We start from the raw sequence: 22,169 nt of genomic DNA on the forward strand, positions 1-22,169 counted from the left end.
TTGCATTAAATCTGAATAACAATTTTGGTAGTATGGCCATTTTGGAAATATTAATTCTGCCTATCAAAGAATATGGGAGATGTTTTCGTTTTCTAAAGTCTAGTTTCTTTCTTTAGTGTTCTGTAGTTTTCATTGTAGAGATCTTTCACCTCTTTTGTTAAGATTGATTCCCAAGTATTTCTTTCTTTCTTTTTTTTTTGAGGTTATTGTGAATGGGGTAGTTTTCCTAATTTCTCTTGCAGTGGATTCATCACTTATTTATAGAAATGCATTTGATTTATAGGTGTTGATTTTACATCATGCTATTTTTCTGAATTCATTTATTAGTTCTAGAAGTTTTCTAGTGGAATTTTTGGATCGTCTAATTATAGAATCATGTCATTGGCAAATAGTGATAGTTTTAGTTCTTCTTTTCCTATTTGTATCCCTTTAATTTCTTTTGTCTTTCTAATCACTCTGGCTAGAGTTTCAAATAGAAGTGGTGAAAGAGGGAATTTTTAGAGGGAATTCATCATCATTTAGAATGATGATGGCCTTGGGCTTAGCATAGATAGCTTTTGCAATGTTGAGGTATGTTCCTACTATCCCTAGTTTTTAAATTGTTTTGAACATGAAGAGATGCTGTATTTTCTCAAATGCTTTTTCTGCATCTATTGAGATAATCATATGATTCTTGGCTTTAAGTCTACTGATATGATGTATTATGTTTATTGATTTCTGTATGTTGAATCAACTTTGCGTCCCTGGGATGAACCCCACTTGATCAGGGCGCACTATCTTTTAAATATGTTTTTGTATTAAATTTTCCAGAATTATATTGAGAATTTTTTGTGTCTATGTTCATCAGGGATATTGGTCTGAAGCTTTCTTTCCTTGATGTGTCTTTGTCTGGTTTTGTTATCAGGGTGATACTAGCCTCATAGAATGAGTTTGGAAGGGTTCCCTGTTTTTCTATTTCATGGAATAATTTGAGAAGTATTGTTTTTAGTTCTTCTTTGAAGGTCTTGCAGAACTCAGCTGAGAGTCCATATGGTCCTGGGCTTTTCTTGGTTGGTAGGCTTTTGATGGTGTCTTCAGTTTCATTGCTTGAAATTGATCTGTTTAAATTTTTTATGTCCTCCTGATTCAGTTTGGGCAGATCATATGTCTCTAGAAATTTGTTGATGTCTTAGACCTTTATTGCAGTATAAATTTTCAAACTAGTTTCTAATTATCTTCTGTATTCCAATAGTATCTGTCGTGATATTTCCTTTTTCATCACAAATATTAGTAATTTGAGTTTTCTCTCTCCTCCTCTTCATTAGCATGGCTAAGGGTTTATCAATTTTATTAATTTTTTCAAAGAAGCAACTTTTCATTGTTAGTTTTTTTCAATTGTTTCTTTTGTTTCAATTTCATTGATTTAAGCTCTGATTTTAATTATTTCCTGTCTTCTGCTTTTGGAGTTGATTTGTTCGTCCTTTTCTAGGACTTTGAGATGTAATGTTAGGTCATTTATTTGTTGACTTTTTATTCTTTTTATGAATGAGCTAAATGCAATGAACTTTCCTCTTAGTACTGCCTTCATGGTGTCCCAGAGATTTTGATATGTTCTCTAATAATTTTTTATCTCCTCACTGATGTCTTTTGCTACCCATTGTTCATTCAGTAGCATATTATTTAGTCTTCATGTGTTGGAGTAGCTTCTATTTTTAATTTTCTCATTGATTTCTAATTTCATTCCACTAAGATCTGATAGAATGCAGGGTAGTATCTTTATTTTTTTTGTATTTGTGGCATAACATATGGTCTATTTTAGAGAAGGATCCATGTGCTACTGAGAAGAAGGTATATTTGCTTGATGATGGATAAAATACTCTGTGTCTGTTAAGTCTAAATTGTTGATTGTATTATTTAGCTCTGTAGTTTCTTTGTTTAGTTTTTGTTTGGAAGATCTATCCAGTGGTGAAAGAGGTGTGTTAAAGTCACAAAGAAGTTTTGATTTGCATTTTCCTGATTCCTAGGGATGTTGATTTTTTTTGATATATTCATTGACCATATATTCTTTAGAGAAATGTCTCTTTCATTTTTTTTGCTCATTTATTGATTGGGTTATTGGTTTTTGGTTTTTTTTTGGTGTTAAGCTTTTTGAGTTTTTTATATATATTCTGGATAGTATTCCTCAGATGAGTAGCTGGCAAAGATTTTCTCCGATAGGCTTTCTCTTCACACTTTTAAATCATTTTATTTGCTTTTTAATTTTATGCCATCTCACTTATTGATTCCTATTTTTATTTATTGAGCTGTAGGGATCTTTTTAAGGAAGTCAGTGCCTATACCAATATGATTTTTCACCACCACCACCACCACCACCACCACCCCCCCCACCCCCACCACCACCACCCCCCCACCCCCACCCCCAGGGGTGCTTAACCACTGAGTCACAGCCCCCGCCCTTTTAACATTTTATTTATAGACAGGGTCTTGCTGAAATGCTTCAGGCCTCATTAAGTAGCTGAGGCTGGCTTTGAACTTGCAACTCTCTTGCCTTAGCCTCCTGAGCTGCTGGGATTACAGGTATGTGCCACTGTGCCCAACTAATATGATGGATTTTTGACCCTGTGTTTTCTTCTAGCAGCTGCAAGGTTTTTGATCTAATTCCTAAGTCTCTGATCCATTTTAATTGGGTATATTTAGCAGGTAAATGATAGGGATCTAGTTTAATTCTTTTATATATGGATATTCAGTTCCTAACACCATTTGTTATAAGGCTACCTTTTTTCCAATATATATTTTTGACACACTTGTTAAGTATTAGATGACTGTAAGTATGTGGATTTGTCTCTATGTTCTATTCCTTTGGTGTTCATTTCTATTTTGATGCCAATACCATGCTGATTTTGTTACTATAGCTCTGTAGTATGATTTGAGATCAGGTATTGTGATGCCTCCTGCTTCACTCTTCTTACTCAGGATTGCTTTGGCTATTCTGGGTCTCTTATTCTTCCAAATGAATTTTAGGACTGTTTTTTTCTAGTTCTGTGAAGAATATCATTGGTATTTAGATGGTGATTCGTGTATATTGCTTTTGGCAGTATGGCCATTTTGACAATGAAAATTCTGCCTATCCAAGAACATGGGAGGTTTCATATTCTAAAGTCTTCTTCAGTTTTTTTCTTCAGTGTTCTATAATTGACATTGTAGAGATCATTCACCTCTTTAGTTAGATTAATCCCCAAATATTTTTTAAGTTGTTACAGATTGGATAAATTTCCTGATTTATTTCTCAGTAGAATCACTGTTGGAATATAGGAAAGCTATTGAGTTATGAATGTTGATCTTGTATCTTGCTACTTTGCTGAATTTATCAGCTCTAGAAGTCTTCTGGTGGAGTTTTTTTTTTGAGGGGGGGGTCTTCTATATGTAAGATCATGTCAACAGCAAACAGAGATAATGTACGTACTTCTTTTCCTATTTGTATCCATTTAATCTCCTTCTCTTGCCTGATTGCTCTGACTAGTTTTAAGAACTATAGTGAATAGAAGTGGTAAGAGTAAACATTCTTGTCTTGTTCCTGATTTTAGAGGAAATGTTTTCATTTTTTTTCTCCATTCAGTTTGATGTTGGCTTGGGTTTGTCATATACAGCTTTTATAATGTCAAAGTAAGCTCCTTCTATCCCTATTTTCTCCTGTGTTTGCAACATGATTGGGTGCTGGATTTTTATCAAAGGCCTTTTGTGCATCTATTGAGATGACCATATGATTCTCGTCCTTAATTCTATTTATGTGGTTAATTACATTTATTGATTAGTGCAAGTTTAACCAACTTTGTATCCTTGGGATGAAACCCACTTGATCATGTTGTATATTGTCTTCTTGATATCTTTTGAATGCTTATTTTATTAATGATTTTTGCATCTGTGTTCATCAGGGATATTGGTCTGTAGTTTTCCTTCCTGTATCTTTGTCTGGCTTTTGTATCAGGGTTATACTGGCTTCATAGAATGTATTTGGGAGTGTTCTCTGTCAGTTTCATGGAATCATTTGAGAAAGACTGGTATTAGTTCTTCTTTAAAGACCTGGTAGAATTCAGCTGAAAGCCATCTGGTTCTGGGCTTTTCTTTGTTGGAAAGCATTTAATTGCTGTTTCAGGTTTATTACTTAATATTGGTCTGTTCAGATTTTTCTCTCTCTTCCTGTTCAACTTGTCGAGCTCATATGTATTTAGAAATTTGACAGTGTCTTCTAGATTTTTCAGTTTATGGGAATGTAAATTTTCAAAATAGTTTCTAATGATCCCATGGGTTTCAGAAATGTCTGTGGTTATATCTCCTTTTTCATCTCTAATTGTTTAAAATTTGGTTCTCTCTCTTTTGGTTAGTTTGGCTAAGGATTCATCAGTCTTCTTTATCTTTTCAAAGAACCAACTCTTTGTTGCATTGATCCTGTGTATTGTTTTTTTTTTTTTTTTCACTAATTTTGGCTCTGATCTTAATTATTTCCTGTCTTCTACTGGTTTTGTAATTAGTTTGCTAATTTTCTTCTAAGGCCTTGAGGTGGAGCATAAACTTATTTATTTGGGATATATTTTTTTAATTTGGCACTCAATGCTATAGATTTTCCTCTTGGAACTGTTTTATACTGTCCCAGAGATTTTGGTGTCTCTGCTTTCATTTGTTTCTAAGAATTTCTTGATTTCTTCTCTCATTTCTTCTATAATCCATTCCTCATTTTAAAGAGTATTGTTCAATCTCTGTTGTTTTTATGTGGTTTTTATTATTTTTCTTGCTGTTGATTTCTAATTTCACTCCATTATGATCTCATAGGGCAATATTAGTTTTTGTATTTACTAAGACTTGTATTGTGACCAAGAATAAGGCCTATTTTGGAAAATGTTCCATGAGCTGCTGAGAAGAAAGTAAATTCAGTTGTTTTAGAGTGAAATATTCTATAGATATTTATTCGGTTCATTTGATTTATAGTATTATTTATAATACTATAAATTTCCAATTTATAGTATTATAAATAATAATTTATATTATTTGGAATATATATGATTGGAAATCACCCAATATTTTTTTTTTGGTACCAGGGATTGAATTCAGGGGCACTTATTTACTGAACCACATCCCCAGCCCTTTTTTGTATCTTATTTAGAGACAAGGTTTCACTGAGTTGCTTAGGGCCTCACTAAATTACTGAGGCTGGCTTTGAACTCTAAATCCTCCTGCCTCAGCCTCCTGAGCCACTGGATTTCAGGTTTGTGCCACTGTTCCTGGCACCAAATATTATTGTATTGGGGCACATCTGGGATTTAATGTCAAGAAGTGGGTTTTTAAGTGTAATTTGGTATACTGACATTGGACATATATATTTGCTGTTGCTACATCTTCTTGTTCATTGTTTCCTTTACCAGTATGTATTGGCTTTCTTTGTCCCTTCTGATTGATTTTTGCTTGACATCTGCTTGGTCAGATATGAGAATAGTTAATCCTGCTTGATTTTGGACTCCCGTTTGCATGGAATTTTTTCCCATCCTTTTCCTTTCAGCCTGTGGTTGTTTTTGCCTATTAGATGAGTCTCTTGCAAACAGCATGTAGTTGGATCTTGTTTTTAATCCATTTAGTAATCTATGTTACTAAATCTATGTCTTTTAATTAGGGAGTTGAGACCATTTACATTCAGTGTTATTTGAGTATGTGTTTCCTGACATTTTGGTTTGATGGCTGTATTTAAATCTGTCTTGATTTTCATTTAGTTGTTGTCCTTCTAATGGTCTTCATTTTGGAGGGATCTTTGAGGTTTTTTTGTTGTTGTTTCTCTATGGCAGTATATCTCTGATATTTGTAGTGCTGGTGTTGTTTATCCTTGTCATGGAAAGTTTTTAAGTTTTGAAAGATAGCTTTGCTGGATATAGCAATCTTCACTGGCAATTGTTTTCTTTTACAGCTTGGAATATATCATTTCAGGTCCTCCTTGACTCTAGACTCTGAATTGATAAGTCAGAAAAGAGCCTTATTAGTTTGCCTCTAAATATGAACTGATGTTTTTCTCTTGACACTTTCAATATTCTTTCCTTATTTTCTATGTTAAGCAGTTTGATTATGGTATGTCTTGGAGAGGTTCTCTTTTGATCTTGTCTAATTGGGGTCCTATATGCCTCCTGTATGTGGATGTGTATCTCATTTCTAATATGGGGAAATTTTTGTTACCATTTCATTCAAAGATGTTCTTTATGCCTTTAGCCTATATCTCCATGTTCTCTACTGTTCCAATGATTCTTGAATTTATTATCTGATGCTGTACCAGAGTTCCTGTATATTCTGATCATGGTCTTTTATTTTTTGTTCTTTATTGTATACTTGGTATTCAAGTTCATATACCCCATCTTTAGGACCTGATGTTCTATTTTCTACACAATCTAATCTGTTGCTGATGCTTTCAAATGAAGTTTTAATTTGATTCATTGTGTCTCTCACTTCCAAGAAATCTGATTGGTTTCTTTTCATTATCTCTATTTCTTTATTGAAATGATCTTTCATCTCCTGTATTTGCTCTCTTAATTCATTCCTTAGAGCTTCTTTTAGTTTATTGAACATTTTAATAATCAGTTTTTAATTTTTTTTAGTTGTAGTTGGACACAATTCTTTTTAAATTTTATTTATTTATTTTCATGTGATACTGAGGATTGAACCCAGGGCCTCGCACATGCTAGACAAGCACTCTACCACTGAGCCACAACCCCAGCCCCTTAATAAACAGTTTCCATAGTCTTTATCTAGAATTTCATCCACTTTTGTATATGTGGGATCCTTTGTTGGGGATTGTAAATTTTGTAGGGAGAAGATTTGTTTGCCTTTTTCATATGTTTTCAGAGGTCCTGGACTTGTGCATCAATTGAAATGGATTCCTCTTTCTCTTTCATACATATATCCTTTTATATGTAGTTATATTTTTTTTGTTCTGAGATTTCTCCCTGTTTTTGATGTATGAATATGTATCCGGGAATGAGACCTGAGGTCCCACTCTGGTTGTTCTTCCTTGGGGTTTGGTTATTAGTTTAGGGGTTTTGTCTTCCCAGTTCTGTGTTGAAATATTGTTGGGGCTCAGGTGGGGCTAGATCATGTGGGGTGAGATTTGCTGTTACTTGACTGAGTTGTGAGTATTGCTCAGCAGCAGGATCTCTACTTAACAAAACTGAAATGTCTCAATCCCTTCCTAGCCCCTCTTAGAGGAAGAGGGGAGCCAGGAATAGCACTAATGTTAGCAACAGATGTACAGCCTTTTTTTTTTTTAATGTGATGGATTAAATATTTTTTTTTGTAGTTTTTTTTTTTAATTTTTTATTGTGGGTTGTTCAAAACATTACAAATTTCTTGACATATCATATTCCACACTTTGATTCAAGTGGGTTATGAACTCCCACCTTCACCCCATACACAGATTGCAGAATCACATCAGTTACACATCCATTGATTTACATATTGCCATACTAGTGTCTGTTGTGCTCTGCTGCCTTTCCCATCCTCCACCCTCCCCCCTCCCCACCTCTCCCCTCCCCTCCCTTCCTCTCTCTCTACCCCCTCCACTGTATAACCCTGAGGGTCTCCTTCCATTTCCATGCAATTTCCCTTCTCTCTCCCTTTCCCTCCCACCTCTCATCCCTGTTAAATGTTAATCTTCTTCTCCTGCTCTTCGTCCCTACTCTGATCATAGTTACTCTCCTTATATCAAAGAAGACATTTGGCATTTGTTTTTTAGGGATTGGCTAGCTTCACTTAGCATAATCTGCTCTAATGCCATCCATTTCCCTGCAAATTCTATGATTTTGTCATTTTTTAATGCAGAGTAATACTCCATTGTGTATAAATGCCACATTTTTTTTATCCATTCATCTATTGAAGGGCATCTAGGTTGGTTCCACAGTCTTGCTATTGTGGATTGTGCTGCTATGAACATCGATGTAGCAGTGTCCCTGTAGCATGCTCTTTTTAGGTCTTTAGGGAATAGACCGAGAAGGGGAATAGCTGGGTCAAATGGTGGCTCCATTCCCAGCTTTCCAAGAAATCTCCATACTGCTTTCCAAATTGGCTGCACCAATCTGCAGTCCCACCAGCAATGTACAAGTGTACCATTTTCCCCACATCCTCGCCAGCACTTGTTGTTGTTTGACTTCCTAATGGCTGCCAATCTTACTGGAGTGAGATGGTATCTTAGGGTGGTTTTGATTTGCATTTCTCTGACAGCTAGAGATGTTGAGCATTTTTTCATGTACTTGTTGATTGACTGTATGTCCTCCTCTGAGAAGTGTCTGTTCAGGTCCTTGGCCCATTTGTTGATTGGGTTGTTTGTTCTCTTATTGTCTAATTTTTTGAGTTCTTTGTATATTCTGGATATTAGGGCTCTATCTGAAGTGTGAGGAGTAAAGATTTGTTCCCAGGATGTAGGCTCCCTATTTACCTCTCTTATTGTTTCTTTTGCTGAGGAAAAACTTTTTAGTTTGAGTAAGTCCCATTTGTTGATTCTAGTTATTAACTTTTGTGCTATGGGTGTCCTATTGAGGAATTTGGAGCCCGACCCCACAGTATGTAGATCGTAGCCAACTTTTTCTTCTATCAGACGCCGTGTCTCTGATTTGATATCAAGCTCCTTGATCCATTTTGAATTCACTTTTGTGCATGGCGAGAGAAAGGGATTCAGTTTCATTTTGTTGCATATGGATTTCCAGTTTTCCCAGCACCATTTGTTGAAGATGCTATCCTTCCTCCATTGCATGCTTTTAGCCCCTTTATCAAATATAAGATAGTTGTAGTTTTGTGGATTGGTTTCTGTGTCCTCTATTCTGTACCATTGGTCCACCCGCCTGTTTTGGTACCAGTACCATGCTGTTTTTGTTACTATTGCTCTGTAGTATAGTTTGAAGTCTGGTATCGCTATACCGCTTGATTCACACTTCCTGCTTAGCATTGTTTTTGCTATTCTTGGTCTTTTATTTTTCCATATGAATTTCATGATTGCTTTCTCTATTTCTACAAGAAATGCCATTGGGATTTTGATTGGCATTGCATTAAACCTATAGAGAACTTTTGGTAATATCGCCATTTTGATGATGTTAGTTCTGCCTATCCATGAACAGGGTATATTTTTCCATCTTCTAAGATCTTCTTCTATTTCTCTCTTTAGGGTTCTATAGTTTTCATTGTATAAGTCTTTCACCTCTTTTGTTAGGTTGATTCCCAAGTATTTTATTTTTTTTGAAGATATTTTGAATGGAGTGGTTGTCCTCATTTCCATTTCAGAGGATTTGTCGCTGATATACAGGAATGCCTTTGATTTATGCGTGTTGATTTTATAGCCTGCCACGTTGCTGAATTCATTTATTAGCTCTAATAGTTTCTTTGTAGACCCTTTTGGGTCTGCTATGTATAGAATCATGTCACTACAAATAGTGATAATTTAAGTTCTTCTTTTCCTATTTTTGTGCCTTTAATTTCTTTCGTCTGTCTAATTACTCTGGCCAGTGTTTCGAGAACTATGTTGAACAGAAGTGGTGAGAGAGGGCATCCCTGTCTTGTTCCAGATTTTGGAGGGAATGCCTTCAGTTTTTCTCCATTCAGAATGATGCTAGCCTGAGGCTTAGCATAGATTGCTTTTCCAATATTGAGGTATGTTCCTGTTATCCCTAGTTTTTCTAGAGTTTTGAACATAAAGGGATGCTGTACTTTGTCGAATGCTTTTTCCGCATCTATCGAGATGATCATATGGTTCTTATTTTTAAGTCTATTGATGTGGTGAATAACATTTATTGATTTCCGTATATTGAACCAGCCTTGCATCCCAGGGATGAATCCTACTTGATCATGGTGCACAATTTTTTTCATATGTTTTTGTATCCGATTCGCCAGAATTTTATTGAGGATTTTTGCATCTAGGTTCATTAGAGATATTGGTCTGTAGTTTTCTTTCTTTGAAGTGTCTTTGTCTGGTTTAGGTATCAGGGTGATGTTGGCCTCATAGAATGAATTTGGAAGTTCTACCTCTTTTTCTATTTCCTGAAGTAGCTTGAAAAGTATTGGTATTAGTTCCTCTTTAAAGGTTTTGTAAAATTCTGCTGTATACCCATCCGGTCCTGGGCTTTTCTTAGTTGGTAGTCTTTTGATGGTTTCATCTATTTCTTCAATTGATATTGGTCTGTTTAGGTTGTCTATATCCTCCTGACTCAATCTGGATAGATCATATGACTTAAGAAATTTATCTATGCCTTCACTATCTTCTAATTTATTGGAGTATAAGGATTCAAAATAGTTTTTGATTATCTTCTGTATTTCTGAAGTGTCTGTTGTGATATTGCCTTTTTCATCCCGTATGCTAGTAATTTGAGTTCTCTCTCTTCTTCTCTTCGCTAGCATGGCTAAGGGTCTGTTGATTTTGTTTATTTTTTCAAAGAACCAACTTTTAGTTTTGTCAATTTTTTCAATTGTTTCTTTTGTTTTGATTTCATTAATTTCAGCTCTGATTTTAATTATTTCTTGCCTTCTACTTCTTTTGTTGTTGTTTTGCTCTTCTTTTTCTAGGATTTTGAGATGAAGTATGAGATCATTTATTTGTTGTTTTTTTCTTTTTTTAAGGAATGAACTCCAAGCAATGAATTTTCCTCTTAGAACTGCTTTCAATGTGTCCCATAGATTCCGATATGTTGTGTCTGTGTTTTCATTAATCTCTATGAATTTTTTAATTTCCTCCTTGATGTCTTCTATAACCCATTGATCATTCAGTAACCTATTGTTCATTCTCCAAGTGATGTATGCTTTTTCCTTCCTTCTTTTATCGTTGATTTTCAGTTTCATTCCATTATGATCAGATAAGATGCATGGTATTATCTCTACTCCTTTATATTGTCTAAGAGTTGCCCTGTGACATAATATATGATCTATTTTTGAGAAGGATCCATGTGCTGCTGAGAAAAAAGTGTAACTGCTTGATGTTGGGTGGTATATTCTATATATGTCAATTAAGTCTAGGTTATTAATTGTGTTATTGAGTTCTATAGTTTCCTTATTCAACTTTTGTTTGGAAGATCTGTCCAGTGGCGAGAGAGGTGTGTTGAAGTCTCCCATGATTATTGTATGGTGGTCTATTAGACTCTTGAACTTGAGAAGGGTTTGTTTGATGAACATAGCTGCACCATTGTTTGGGGCATATATATTTATGATTGTTATGTCTTGTTGGTGTATGGTTCCCTTAAGCAGTATGTAGTGTCCCTCTTTATCCTTTTTGATTAACTTTGGCTTGAAATCTATTTTATTTGATATGAGTATGGACACTCCTGCTTGTTTCCAAAGTCCATATGAGTGATATGATTTTTCCCAACCTTTCACCTTCAGCCTATGAATGTCTTTTCCTATCAAATGCGTCTCCTGTAGGCAGCATATTGTTGGGTCTTGTTTTGTGATCCATTCTACTAGCCTGTGTCTCTTAATTGGTGAGTTTAAGCCATTAACATTTAGGGTTATTATTGAGATATGTGTTGTTCTTCCAGCCATATTTGTTTATTTCTGTTACTAAACATGGTTTGTTTTCCTCTTTGATTATTTTCCCCCCCTTTACTGTCCTACCTCCCACTGTTGGTTTTCATTGTTATTTTCCATTTCCTCTTCCTGTAATGTTTTGGCGAGGATGTTTTGAAGAGATGGTTTTCTAGCTGCGAATTCTTTAAACTTTTGTTTATCGTGGAAGGTTTTAATTTCATCTTCCATCCTGAAGCTTAATTTCGCTGGATACACAATTCTTGGTTGGAACCCATTTTCTTTCAGTGTTTGAAATATGTTATTCCAGGATCTTCTAGCTTTCAGAGTCTGTGTTGAAAGATCAGCTGTTATCCTGATTGGCTTACCCCTAAATGTAATCTGCTTCCTTTCTCTTGTAGCTTTTAAAATTCTCTCCTTATTCTGTATGTTGGGCATCTTCATTATAATGTGTCTAGGTGTGGATCTCTTATGATTTTGCACATTCGGCGTCCTGTAGGCTTCTAGGATTTGGGATTCTGTCTCATTCTTCAAGTCTGGGAAGTTTTCTCGTATTATTTCACTGAATAGACTGCTCATTCCTTTGGTTTGGAGCTCTGTACCTTCCTGCTCCGGGCGCTGGCGGCGGCCCGGCTCCTCCCCTCTGGCTCGACAACAAATTGAGGAGACTCGGGTGTCTGTCCCTCACCCCCCCCCTACCAGGAGACCAACTGTTTCTGTCACCGCTGGTATTGATGAAGTTCTCTCCTCCACCGCTTTCTGATGACATCAGATCTCTGCCATGTTGGTATCCTATGCGAATGGCAGCATTTCGTTCCCCTTGTCGGGCAACCAAAGCAACGGGTGAGTCCTGACCGGCCCTCAGCAGGACCCGGACCGAGAAGCAGTTTCCGCGGGCTCCTAGCCCTGGGCCAGGGCCGTTCCAGGAGCTGGAACTCAGCCGCTCCGTGCTTGGTGTAAGCTCCGATAAGAGTAGGCTCCAAGAAGCAGTCCCCGCGGGCTCAGTTCCGGGAGCCGGAATTCGGCCGCTTAGTGCTTGGTGTATGCTCTGATAGGAGCAGGGTCCAAGAAGCAGCCTCCGCAGGCTCCCCAGCCCTGAGCCAGGGCGGTTCCGGGAGCCGGAACTCGGCCGCCCCAGGCTCGGTGTTCGCTCCGATAAGATCAGGTTCTAAGAAGCCCCCAGGCACTGAACCCTAGCAATCTGTCTGCAAGCCGCAGGCGAATGGCAGCCTGAAATTACCTGTTCTATGGCTGAATCCAGATGTACAGCCTTAAGATAAATGTCTGGTGTCTGTTTTGATATCTATAACACTAACTGCTACCTGCATAGGAATGGTAGGGTCAGCATGTAATATCAGCTCCAACATTAAAAAAAAAGAAAACTGAACTAGATCGAGCATTATACACCAGGTGTCTACTACAACATCCACTTAATCACAACATAAATGGGGTAGGAATTACAAAAACTGTATTATTTTATCAGATATTACAATTACAGTTTATTAAATGAAGAGAAAATAGGCTAGGAAGGCAAGATAAAGTTTGAGATATTTAAAATACTAACACGGAAGAGGCAGGAGATAGGTAGCAGATGATGGCTATAAAGAAGGAGTAAAAAATAACTAAAAGTAATTTTTAAAATGAAAGCAAGGGCTGGGTGCAGTGGCATATGCCTGTAATCCCAGCAGCTCGGCAAGCTGAAGCAGGTGGGTTGTGAGTTCAAAGCCAGCCTCAGCAATTTAACAAGGCCCTAAGTAATTCAGCAAGACCCTGTCTCTAAATAAAACATAAAAAGGACTGGGGATGTGGCTCAGTGGTTGAGGGCCCCTGAGTTCAATCCTCGGTTTAAAAAAAAAATGAAAGAGAGGAAGAGGCAACAGGAAAATTTGGTTACTAGTGGGGGAAGAAGAGTAAAGAAGTGGTAATAGTAGGCCTAATAATAGGGACAAATATAAGATCAACTCAAACCCACATATAATTTTATCCCACTTAAGTCAGACCAAAGCTAAATAATAAATGGGTGATGAAGAAAGCAATTAAAGTAAATTCATATGAATAAATATATATGTATATGTTTGTGAAAAATTAAATTAAAAATTAAAAGGGGGGCATGTGGAAAAATATGATAGATCGTAATGAGAAATAAAGGGCTTATTTCCAGAGGTGCTCAAAACTGTTGGCAAGAATAGATTTTCTTTCTTTGTATTATGGGCTCTTGTCGGGGTTTTTAGTCCCCCATTCTCTCCTGACCTGTGGGAGAGATTGGGGGAGCACGCCAAGAAAGGTAAAGGTCGACTGGCCACCCACACCCAGCCCTCCCTCCCTGGAGGACAATCAGACACTCCAGGGAGAACTGTCAAAGCAGGATCTCGTTTAATGAGAAAACATACACAGCTAATATAATGTACAGGAGCCAATCAGGTCAGCAAGGTGGGGAGAATTTACATCTACACCCATCCTACGGGCAGTAATGTCCATGAGGGCAGAGGGGTTCTGAGCCTATCCTAGAGGTGGTCTTTTTCTTCATCACAATCCAGGGCAATGCCTTCTGGCTAATTGCCAGGTGCTCTTAGCCACATGTGGCCCCAGGACTGGGACGCGGGTAGCAGCCAGCAAGTTAAGTTTCCTCTTTTCTGATGCAACATGCCCCATGTTACATTATGACCTACATCTCCCCCGTTTTGTTTTATTAGCAGGTGTTTGCCTTACTTGAGAGTGTGCCTGTCTTAGGTCGTCCCCCTCTGGGGATCTTACCCGTCATTGACTACCACTCTGGCTCTTTTGGCAGTTCACCTGCAGGGTCGGCAGACCCAATGGGAAGCTTTAAGAAAGGGAGATGTCTATCGCCTATGAAGGACACCTTTCTGCTCCCGGCTTACACCTGTTTGTCCTGGTAGGGGCATGACCAACCTCATAGGGTTCCCAGTCAGCATCTTGTAAGACAGCGTGTTGCTGCCAGACCACCATCAGTTGAACAGCTCTGGCTCGATAAGGGAGCCACCCACCCGTTAGTCCAGTCCTTAGAAAGCTAGATTGCAGTTCATTCCAACAGGTTTTAAGGCCTTCTTGTAGTCTCTTGATCTTGTCTTGGACGATACCAAAGCGATTGGCATAGAAGCAGCACTCCTCCTGTAGGAACAGGCATAGTCCCCCTTCTCGAGCGGTAAGTAGGTCCAGGTCATGACGGTTTTGGAGGACAACTGTAGCCAAGGAATGAGTTGAGATTGCAGGTCTAAGATAGTGTTGGCAACATGGTGCATACCATCTATCATCTGCTGAGAAAGCTTATTGCACATTTGTAAAGAAGTACAGAGGCCAGCAAGTCCAGTTCCCATCCCCGTGGCCATGATGAATGCCACGAGGGAGACAATGAGGAGTCTGGTCACAACCGGGCAAAGCGTCCAGAATGGTCTTTTCATTTTTACAATTGAAGAATCATACCTCAATGTAAAAAGTAACATAAAACTTTACACATCCTATTGATAACAGGTCCAGTTATAGAACATCAAATGATATAAATAAATCTCCAATATGTTTTTCTTTTAAGCCTAAAATTACCATACAACTTTAGAACACCTGCTTGATATAATGCTCTTTTAAAACTTCTACCTTACAGATTTGTATACCTGGAAGATATGAACACATTAATAGCACTACAATTACACTGATGTTTTTATATTAACCAAATTTAGATTTTAAATAAATAACACAGCACAGTTCTCTAAAATAACAGTTCTTGTTTAACCAACTGTTTAATTTTTTTTTAAGATTACTTGCTCTAGAAACAAGAAACAAAACTTATTAAAATACAATGTTATGGGTAAACTAATGTTTTAAGAAATCTTTGTCCTTTTAACATATGACTGATTGTAAAAACAAACTTACTAGACCTTCTTTATCACTTACTTAAACTCTTATTTATCACATAAAGATTTTTTTTATTTAGGAACACTTTTTTTCTCTTCTATTAAATATGATTTTTATATCTAGAACCTTCGAATTTCTTCTTTCCATCTGTTAACCTCCTTTTTTGTTCACATTTTGAAACAATCCTTGTAAATTTCTGAATTTAGGTAGATTATTTCACAGACATCAACATTTTATTAGTTTTTTTTTTTGAACACCTAGAAAAACTTGTAAGCTTAATTTTAAAGACATCTTTACTTTCATCTGTTTACCCAATTTAAATTGAACTGTTTAAATCACGTGAATAAAAGATATTTGGATCCATTTTTTTTTAATTTTTCATGAGCGCTCCTCATATATCTGCCAATTTTTATATCATGTGTATGACATATGGACATACGCACATACAGACATATAACACATAACACAAGTGTGCACACATAACACAATAGTAAAGGCCTTGTAGCTTTTCACAGGTGAAATCTCCATTGCAATGTTTAAAACCTCCACAGTTGATCAAAAAATAGAACTGATCAGAAAAACATTAACCTAGGTATGTAGGATCAAAATTATGAGCTCAAAAAATAAAATAGAACTCCATGACGTGGGAGAGGGCATAATAGCAGAAAAACCATTTTGGTGTGCCAGCTTTGGAGTATATGTGAGCGTAAGGCAAAATCTACTTAAAATAGATATTGAAAAAAGCATCCTGGCTACCACCTGGGTTTGACTCTTCTTTTGATATCCCATCCTTCTTCCTGTAACTTGCATATGGGCTTGAAGGTATTCCCAGGAAGTAAGCCTCAAGGTTTTTTACATTGGAAATAGGCCTCAATGGTTCTCATTAACATATCTATCCATTAGCCTCCAGGTGTGGGAGAGATGTACTGATAGCTAAACTGGAGTTCTGGATATCAGCTGTTAAGGATTTGAGATATTGCTAACCCTGCATTTATGAAGCTCAGGAGGCATGAGAATGGCAGGTTGTTCCCCCCCCCCTTTTTTTATATAAAGCAGGGCCAATCTCGAAGCTGGCAAGATCCTTGGTAGCCCTCTGAGTCCCCGCTGGCTCCTTGCTGGCAAATTTTAATGCTCCCAAGCAAAGCTAAAATGTTCAAATTTTTCATTTCATTATTTTGCCAATTTGAAGGAAGCTGTTTTCCTCAGGCGGCACTGGAAGGCCATTCTCTCTCCCTATCGCCGTCCCCTGGCAACCCTGGGGAGTGTCCCGGACTCGCTGCCACGAGCCACACAGGGAGCAAGAGCCTGTGAGACTGTGCCTCCAGGTTGGGTGGGCAGGTCCGGGCTTGGGCTCAGAGCAGTGGCAGCCTGGGACTCCGCTTGGCCCCACCCACATGGCGCCCACCAGGCCTGGTTTAGCCGCTTGCCCCGCCTGGCCCAGCCTGAACGGGCCAGGCCAGTGGGCCCTAGGCCAGTGTCTAGGCGGGGCGCCTCCTTTGGGTGACGGGGCTGGAGGGTACCCCATTACTAGTTTAAAGGCTTACCCTCAATATCAAATTTGGACTTATAATCCTTTTGCCAATGAAATCCCTTTTTATACTGTGGGCAGGGCGTCTTAGGCGGAGTTTGACCTTTTCAGACCCTGGAGGATGGTTTCAGCCCAGGGCAAATTAGGCCCATCCTTTTTTTGAGGTTTTTTTTTTTTTTTTTTTTTTTTGTAAGAGGGTGGAGAATTTGGGGTGGGGGGGAATGACAATATGGCGGAGGCCGTTCCCCATCCTGTCTACCATGTGTTCCGGGACAGGGGCAGTTAGTGTGAAATTTAGGGGACCAGGCCAAGGATTAGTGGTAGGAGGAGTAGGTGTCTTAAAAGGGTCTTTGTCGCCCCTAGATGTTCCTCTTGAGGGGCCAGGAGAGAAACAGGCTCTGAGGGCAGATAGTCCCTCAGAGGGGGTACCTCTCCCAGGTTAATTTCCGTCTTCCTCACCAACTGTACTGTGTGGTCCCAGGTGGCCTAATGCCCGAGGGTGGAGTGGGACGGGATGCCTGGGAGTCTGTGGGGCCTGCAGCAGGTCACGAGAAGAAACGCCTGGGGTCCCACCGGCAGGCCTGGCTCCCTCTTGCAAACCTCTCCCTCCTCCTCCCACTCAGCCATCAACCAGGACCTTTTTGGCCTGGGCATCCAAGATCTCTAAACCTCGGCTTTTCAGCATAAGAGCTGGGTCGTTATGCCTAGTGTGATATTGCCCCATATTTCCAGGGATACACTTACCTCAGAAAACTCGCTTGGCTTGGCTTGATACTCTCACTCTTGGTGAACTGAGTTCTTCGTGTCCCGCGTGGGGTGCCAGATGTCGGGGTTTTTAGCCCCCCCCTTCCCTCCTGACCTGTGGGAGAGATTGGGGGAGCACACCAAGAAAGGTAAAGGTCGACTGGCCACCCACACCCAGCCCTCCCTTCCTGGAGGACAATCAGACAAAGCAGGATCTCGTTTAATGAGAAAACATACACAGCTAATATAATGTACAGGAGCCAATCAGGGTAAAGGTCAGCAGGGTGGGGAGAATTTACATCTATACCCATCCTACAGGCAGTAATGGGAGACATGAGCTGTCCTTGAGGGCAGAAGGGTTCTGAGCCTATCCTAGAGGTGGTCTTTTTCTTCATCACAACCCAGGGCAATGCCTTCTGGCTAATCGCTAGGTGCTCTCTTAGCCACATGTGGCCCCAGGACTAGGAAGCAGGTAGCAGCCAGCAAGTTAAGTTTCCTCTTTTCTGATGCAACATATCCCATTATGTCCCATTACCTTATGTCCCATTACCTTATGCCCTACAGGCTCTGTAACACTTGGGTCAAGGGCTGGGGGTTAAGTCCAGCATCCTCATGTTCCTTACTTAGCTACCATTTTGGCTAGGAGCCAAAACTGGTTGTAGTAGCTCTCAGCTTCCTGTCTCCCAGTATAGGATGGAATATATTAGGGAGTGCTAACAAATGGTATATTCCTGAAGTGGGGATGGAGTAGAGTTCTGAATTAGCAAGTCCAATAACTGGGATTTAGTCTTGGCTGACCTTTGGAACTCTGTTGATGGGTATTTGAGATTGATCCACACCCACAGTTGCTGGGAATATGCCAATCTCTACAGGACATTTGGATCACAGATGACTTCTGTAAATTCTGTTTTAGGTGTAAGGTCTAAACCTCCACAGGTTTCACATTCACTGCTGTGGATGTGAATTACCCAGTATCAGCCCTGGAGTGCAGACATTCCTATCTGGTTGTGATTGGTGTCTTCCCAGTAGCTGTTATCAGTTGTCAACAATAAAGGGAGTTCTGTCTTCTTGGTAGCTTAAGCCTAGATTTTCTAAGCACAATTCTTTTGCACTTGTTTCAGTTACACTGACCTAGACACCCTCTGTGGCCCATATAGGTGACTGCTTGCAAATTTTTTGTGAGTTCCCAATCTCTTGCTTCTGCTTGCTGCCACACAGTGCTTATAAATAATTCTTGCACAGGTGACACTGGCTCCTTCCAAACTGTCTGCCCATGGGCTGAGCACTTTTCACCCAACAGCTTCCCCCACTGACCCTGGGTCCATTAAGATCATCCTTCCTCTCTATTACACAGGTTACCCTACAAACTATTTTTTTTTCACTGAACTTTGCTTTCTCTGCCTGTGTACTCCCTCCTGCCAGCAGCCAGGGATGCAGCCATGGTCATCAACCTAGCGGTTGCTTCTCTAAAGTATTATTTCTAATCATGTTTGAAGTTTCTGACTTTCTGTGTCTCTATGGTTTCTTTTACTGTCCAGTATTGAATTTCAGTGAGTTTCCTTAGTTACCCACCTCAAGGAGCAATCTTCCGCTTTTTAAGTCTGGTGCTAAGGAACTGCTAGGAAGTACATACTTCCTCTAATCCACCATCTTCTCTCCCTGGATTCTTTTAGTTAACATAATGTTTTCAAGATTCAACCATGTTGTGGTATGTACCAGTACCTTATTCCATGTAAGACTAAATAATTGTCCATATTTCTATTATTCCATTGTATAGATATGTTACATTTTATTTATTGCATGCATTCACTGATGAATATTTGAGTTGTTTCTACTTTTGGAGTATTATGAATAATGCTACCATGAACATTTACATACGAGAGAATATATTTAAAAGAATTGACAGGACTTGAGTCAGTTACCAGTTGGTGAAGGAGAAGGAAGTGTTAAGGATACATGTCAGATTTCTAACTTGAATGATTAGTATTCAAAACCACAAGAAAGTGTGCAGAGTGAAAAGAGAAGAGAGAAAAGTGAGATAAATGAAGGTAAAGTAGTTGTATAGAAAATGTATGCTAACTCCAGCCCTATATCGTTGCAGGTAACAATTTTAAAGAAACCAGTGTTTGTTTTATCACAATAGGCTTAGCTCAGAGCTCTTAAGATAGAGGCACTGCTCCCATCCCCCATCCCTACAAGGCCAGAGGTATTCTTATGTTCTATATATTCCCTTCTTCTCAGCAAATTACGTATACGAGTACTGTTTGTAGACAACCAGGTGAACAATTAATACAAAGATTACTGCATGTAAGTAGTTAGTAGTGGGGAGTGCTATTTTCAATGTAGAAATGTGGCTATAAAGTTTATTTACTCAGAGACCTTTATGTTAGCTTATATATTCAACATAGATTTATTGACAAGAGGGGTAGGGATTTAAATGAATGAGAGCTTGCTTTTGTCTATGGAGATTAGGGAAGGCTTTATGGAGAAGATAGTATTTACCTGGGACCTTAAAATTTAGGTAGAGTTTTAATAAGGACATAGAGAAAGCAGGGTATTCTATGACTGGGTAGCATGTACAATGGCTCAAAGTTGGTGATACCAGGCTAAAGAGTTTAGATTTGGGGTGGAGGTCATAAAGAGCCAATAGGTTTTGTTTTGGTTTGTTTTACCTGGAGAGTAACTCAGAAAGATTTATCTTCTAGCAGCATGTAGGAAAAATTAGAATGGGGAGGTGCAAGTGATAGAAGGAACCAGAACTTAAGAATTCATTAGATATTATGTTAGATTTCCATTACTGAAAAAACACCCAAGATAACAAACTTATTAAGATAAAGGTTTATTTTGGCTTACAGTTCTGGAGGTTCCAGTCCATGGCCATTGAGACCCTTTGCTTTTGGGTCTGTAGTGAAGCAGCACATCACAGTGGGGAGCATATGGTGAAACAGAGCCACTCACCTCATAGCAGGGAAGCAAAAAAAAGAGGAGTGGAGAGACCAGGGTCCCACGATTCCTTTTTAGTGCATGCCCCAAATGACCTAAAATCTCCCGCAAAGCTCCACTGCTTAAAGGTTCTGCTACCTTTCAGTAGTGCCACAAACTGGGACCAAACCTTTAACACTTGGGCCTGTGGGGCACATTCCATATCTAAATGTTAGCAGACTTATAGGGCAAAGGGAAAAATAGTCTAAGAGTCTAAAGACTGTATAATTGGAAAATGGTGTACTGTTAATTGAAATTAAGACAACAAGAAGAGGATTTGGAGGGCATGAGGGGTGGAAAAGATAATGAATGTTCTTGGAAGTGCTTTTGAAAATGGGAGATCTGAGAGGCCCATACACAGAAATAATCATTGAATGTGTGGGATTAGATGAGTTGGTTGGGTTCATTGTTCAGCAAGAAGTCTGGACTTAAGGGAAAAAAACTACCTTTAGTGGGAAGTAGGAAAAAGAGCCCACAAAGGAGAAAGAACTGGAGCAGTGACTAGCTGTGGTCATGATCCTTTAGAGTCACTCAGCATCTGAGTGAGAATAATATATAAATTACTGAAAACAGCAAATAGAGTGGTTTTTAGGTATTGTGCAACACAGGCTTGTTTTATACGGCTTTTTTCCTTTCACTTCACAGACTAAAAAGTCCATGCTGATATGGAATGACCTAAATTGGATAATGTAAAAAACAGCCTTTGTCCCAAAGATAGTATACATCTATAAATATAATTGGTCATAGTACAGTTCAAGTTAAAAAAAAAAAAAAAACATTACATTCTACACCCACAAAAGGTTCATGACTTTTGATTTAGAAAGCATAAGTAGAACATCATCAGGTTGCTGATTAGTCAGGATGGTCAGGACCCTGACTGGGTTTCATAGTTTCTTAAAACATGTCAAGAAGCAGCAGAGTTAGTATAAGATTAATCATGTTCATTGGGACAAGAGACTATTCAAACTGCCTTATCTTCTGACACCTAGAATATGGCTACAATGAACCCCCATCTCATTTCTCCTTGAACTATGGCCTCTGTATATCCTTCACAGAAACGTAAATTCCTAACAGCAAGCATATTCAATTTTTAAAAGCATATTCAATTTAAAGCTTTTGAAGTTTGGCATAATAAAGGGCAACATCATGACTAAAATATTGGACATGCATTTTTTACTGTGGAACTGTTCTTTGGAACATTGTAAGATAACCTTATAAATAGCAACTGACAATTGTTATTTATGGTTTATATAAGTAAATATTTGATGAAGTAGTAGAACTTAAGATTTAAGATGATTTTTTTCTGTTTTCTGCTTCTCCTTATAGCTCATTTCCCTACAGGAGCAATTGAAATATTTTATGAAGAAGTGAGAAGAATCTTCAACCTGGCCATAAACATTGGTTTTTCCATCAAGACCAGTTACTGTGTGAAATTGTGCATGTTTCTCTCCCTTTGGTTGCCTTATGTTGAATCAATTATATTTGTTTCTCTGAACGTTTTGCTGGTTATAAAATGTTTTAATATAATAGTCAGGTAGAAAGG

General features: G+C 38.5%; 1 protein-coding gene across 1 annotated transcript in view; it reads left to right on the forward strand.

Annotated features, from left to right (window-relative positions):
* Positions 1-14,402, forward strand: part of Taf7l (TATA-box binding protein associated factor 7 like) — a 59,877-nt gene extending 45,475 nt beyond the window's left edge. The window contains exon 13 of the mRNA XM_046419210.1: positions 14,202-14,402. Coding sequence (XP_046275166.1) covers positions 14,202-14,402 — 201 coding nt within the window. The remainder of the gene's footprint in view (positions 1-14,201) is intronic.
* The last annotated feature ends 7,767 nt before the right edge of the window (positions 14,403-22,169 follow it).

This window comes from Marmota monax, unplaced genomic scaffold (genome assembly GCF_021218885.2).
Source record: "Marmota monax isolate L192 unplaced genomic scaffold, Marmota_monax_Labrador192_F-V1.1 WCK01_AAM20220418_F8-fsc00206, whole genome shotgun sequence".
In the NCBI taxonomy this organism is placed as follows: domain Eukaryota; kingdom Metazoa; phylum Chordata; class Mammalia; order Rodentia; family Sciuridae; genus Marmota; species Marmota monax.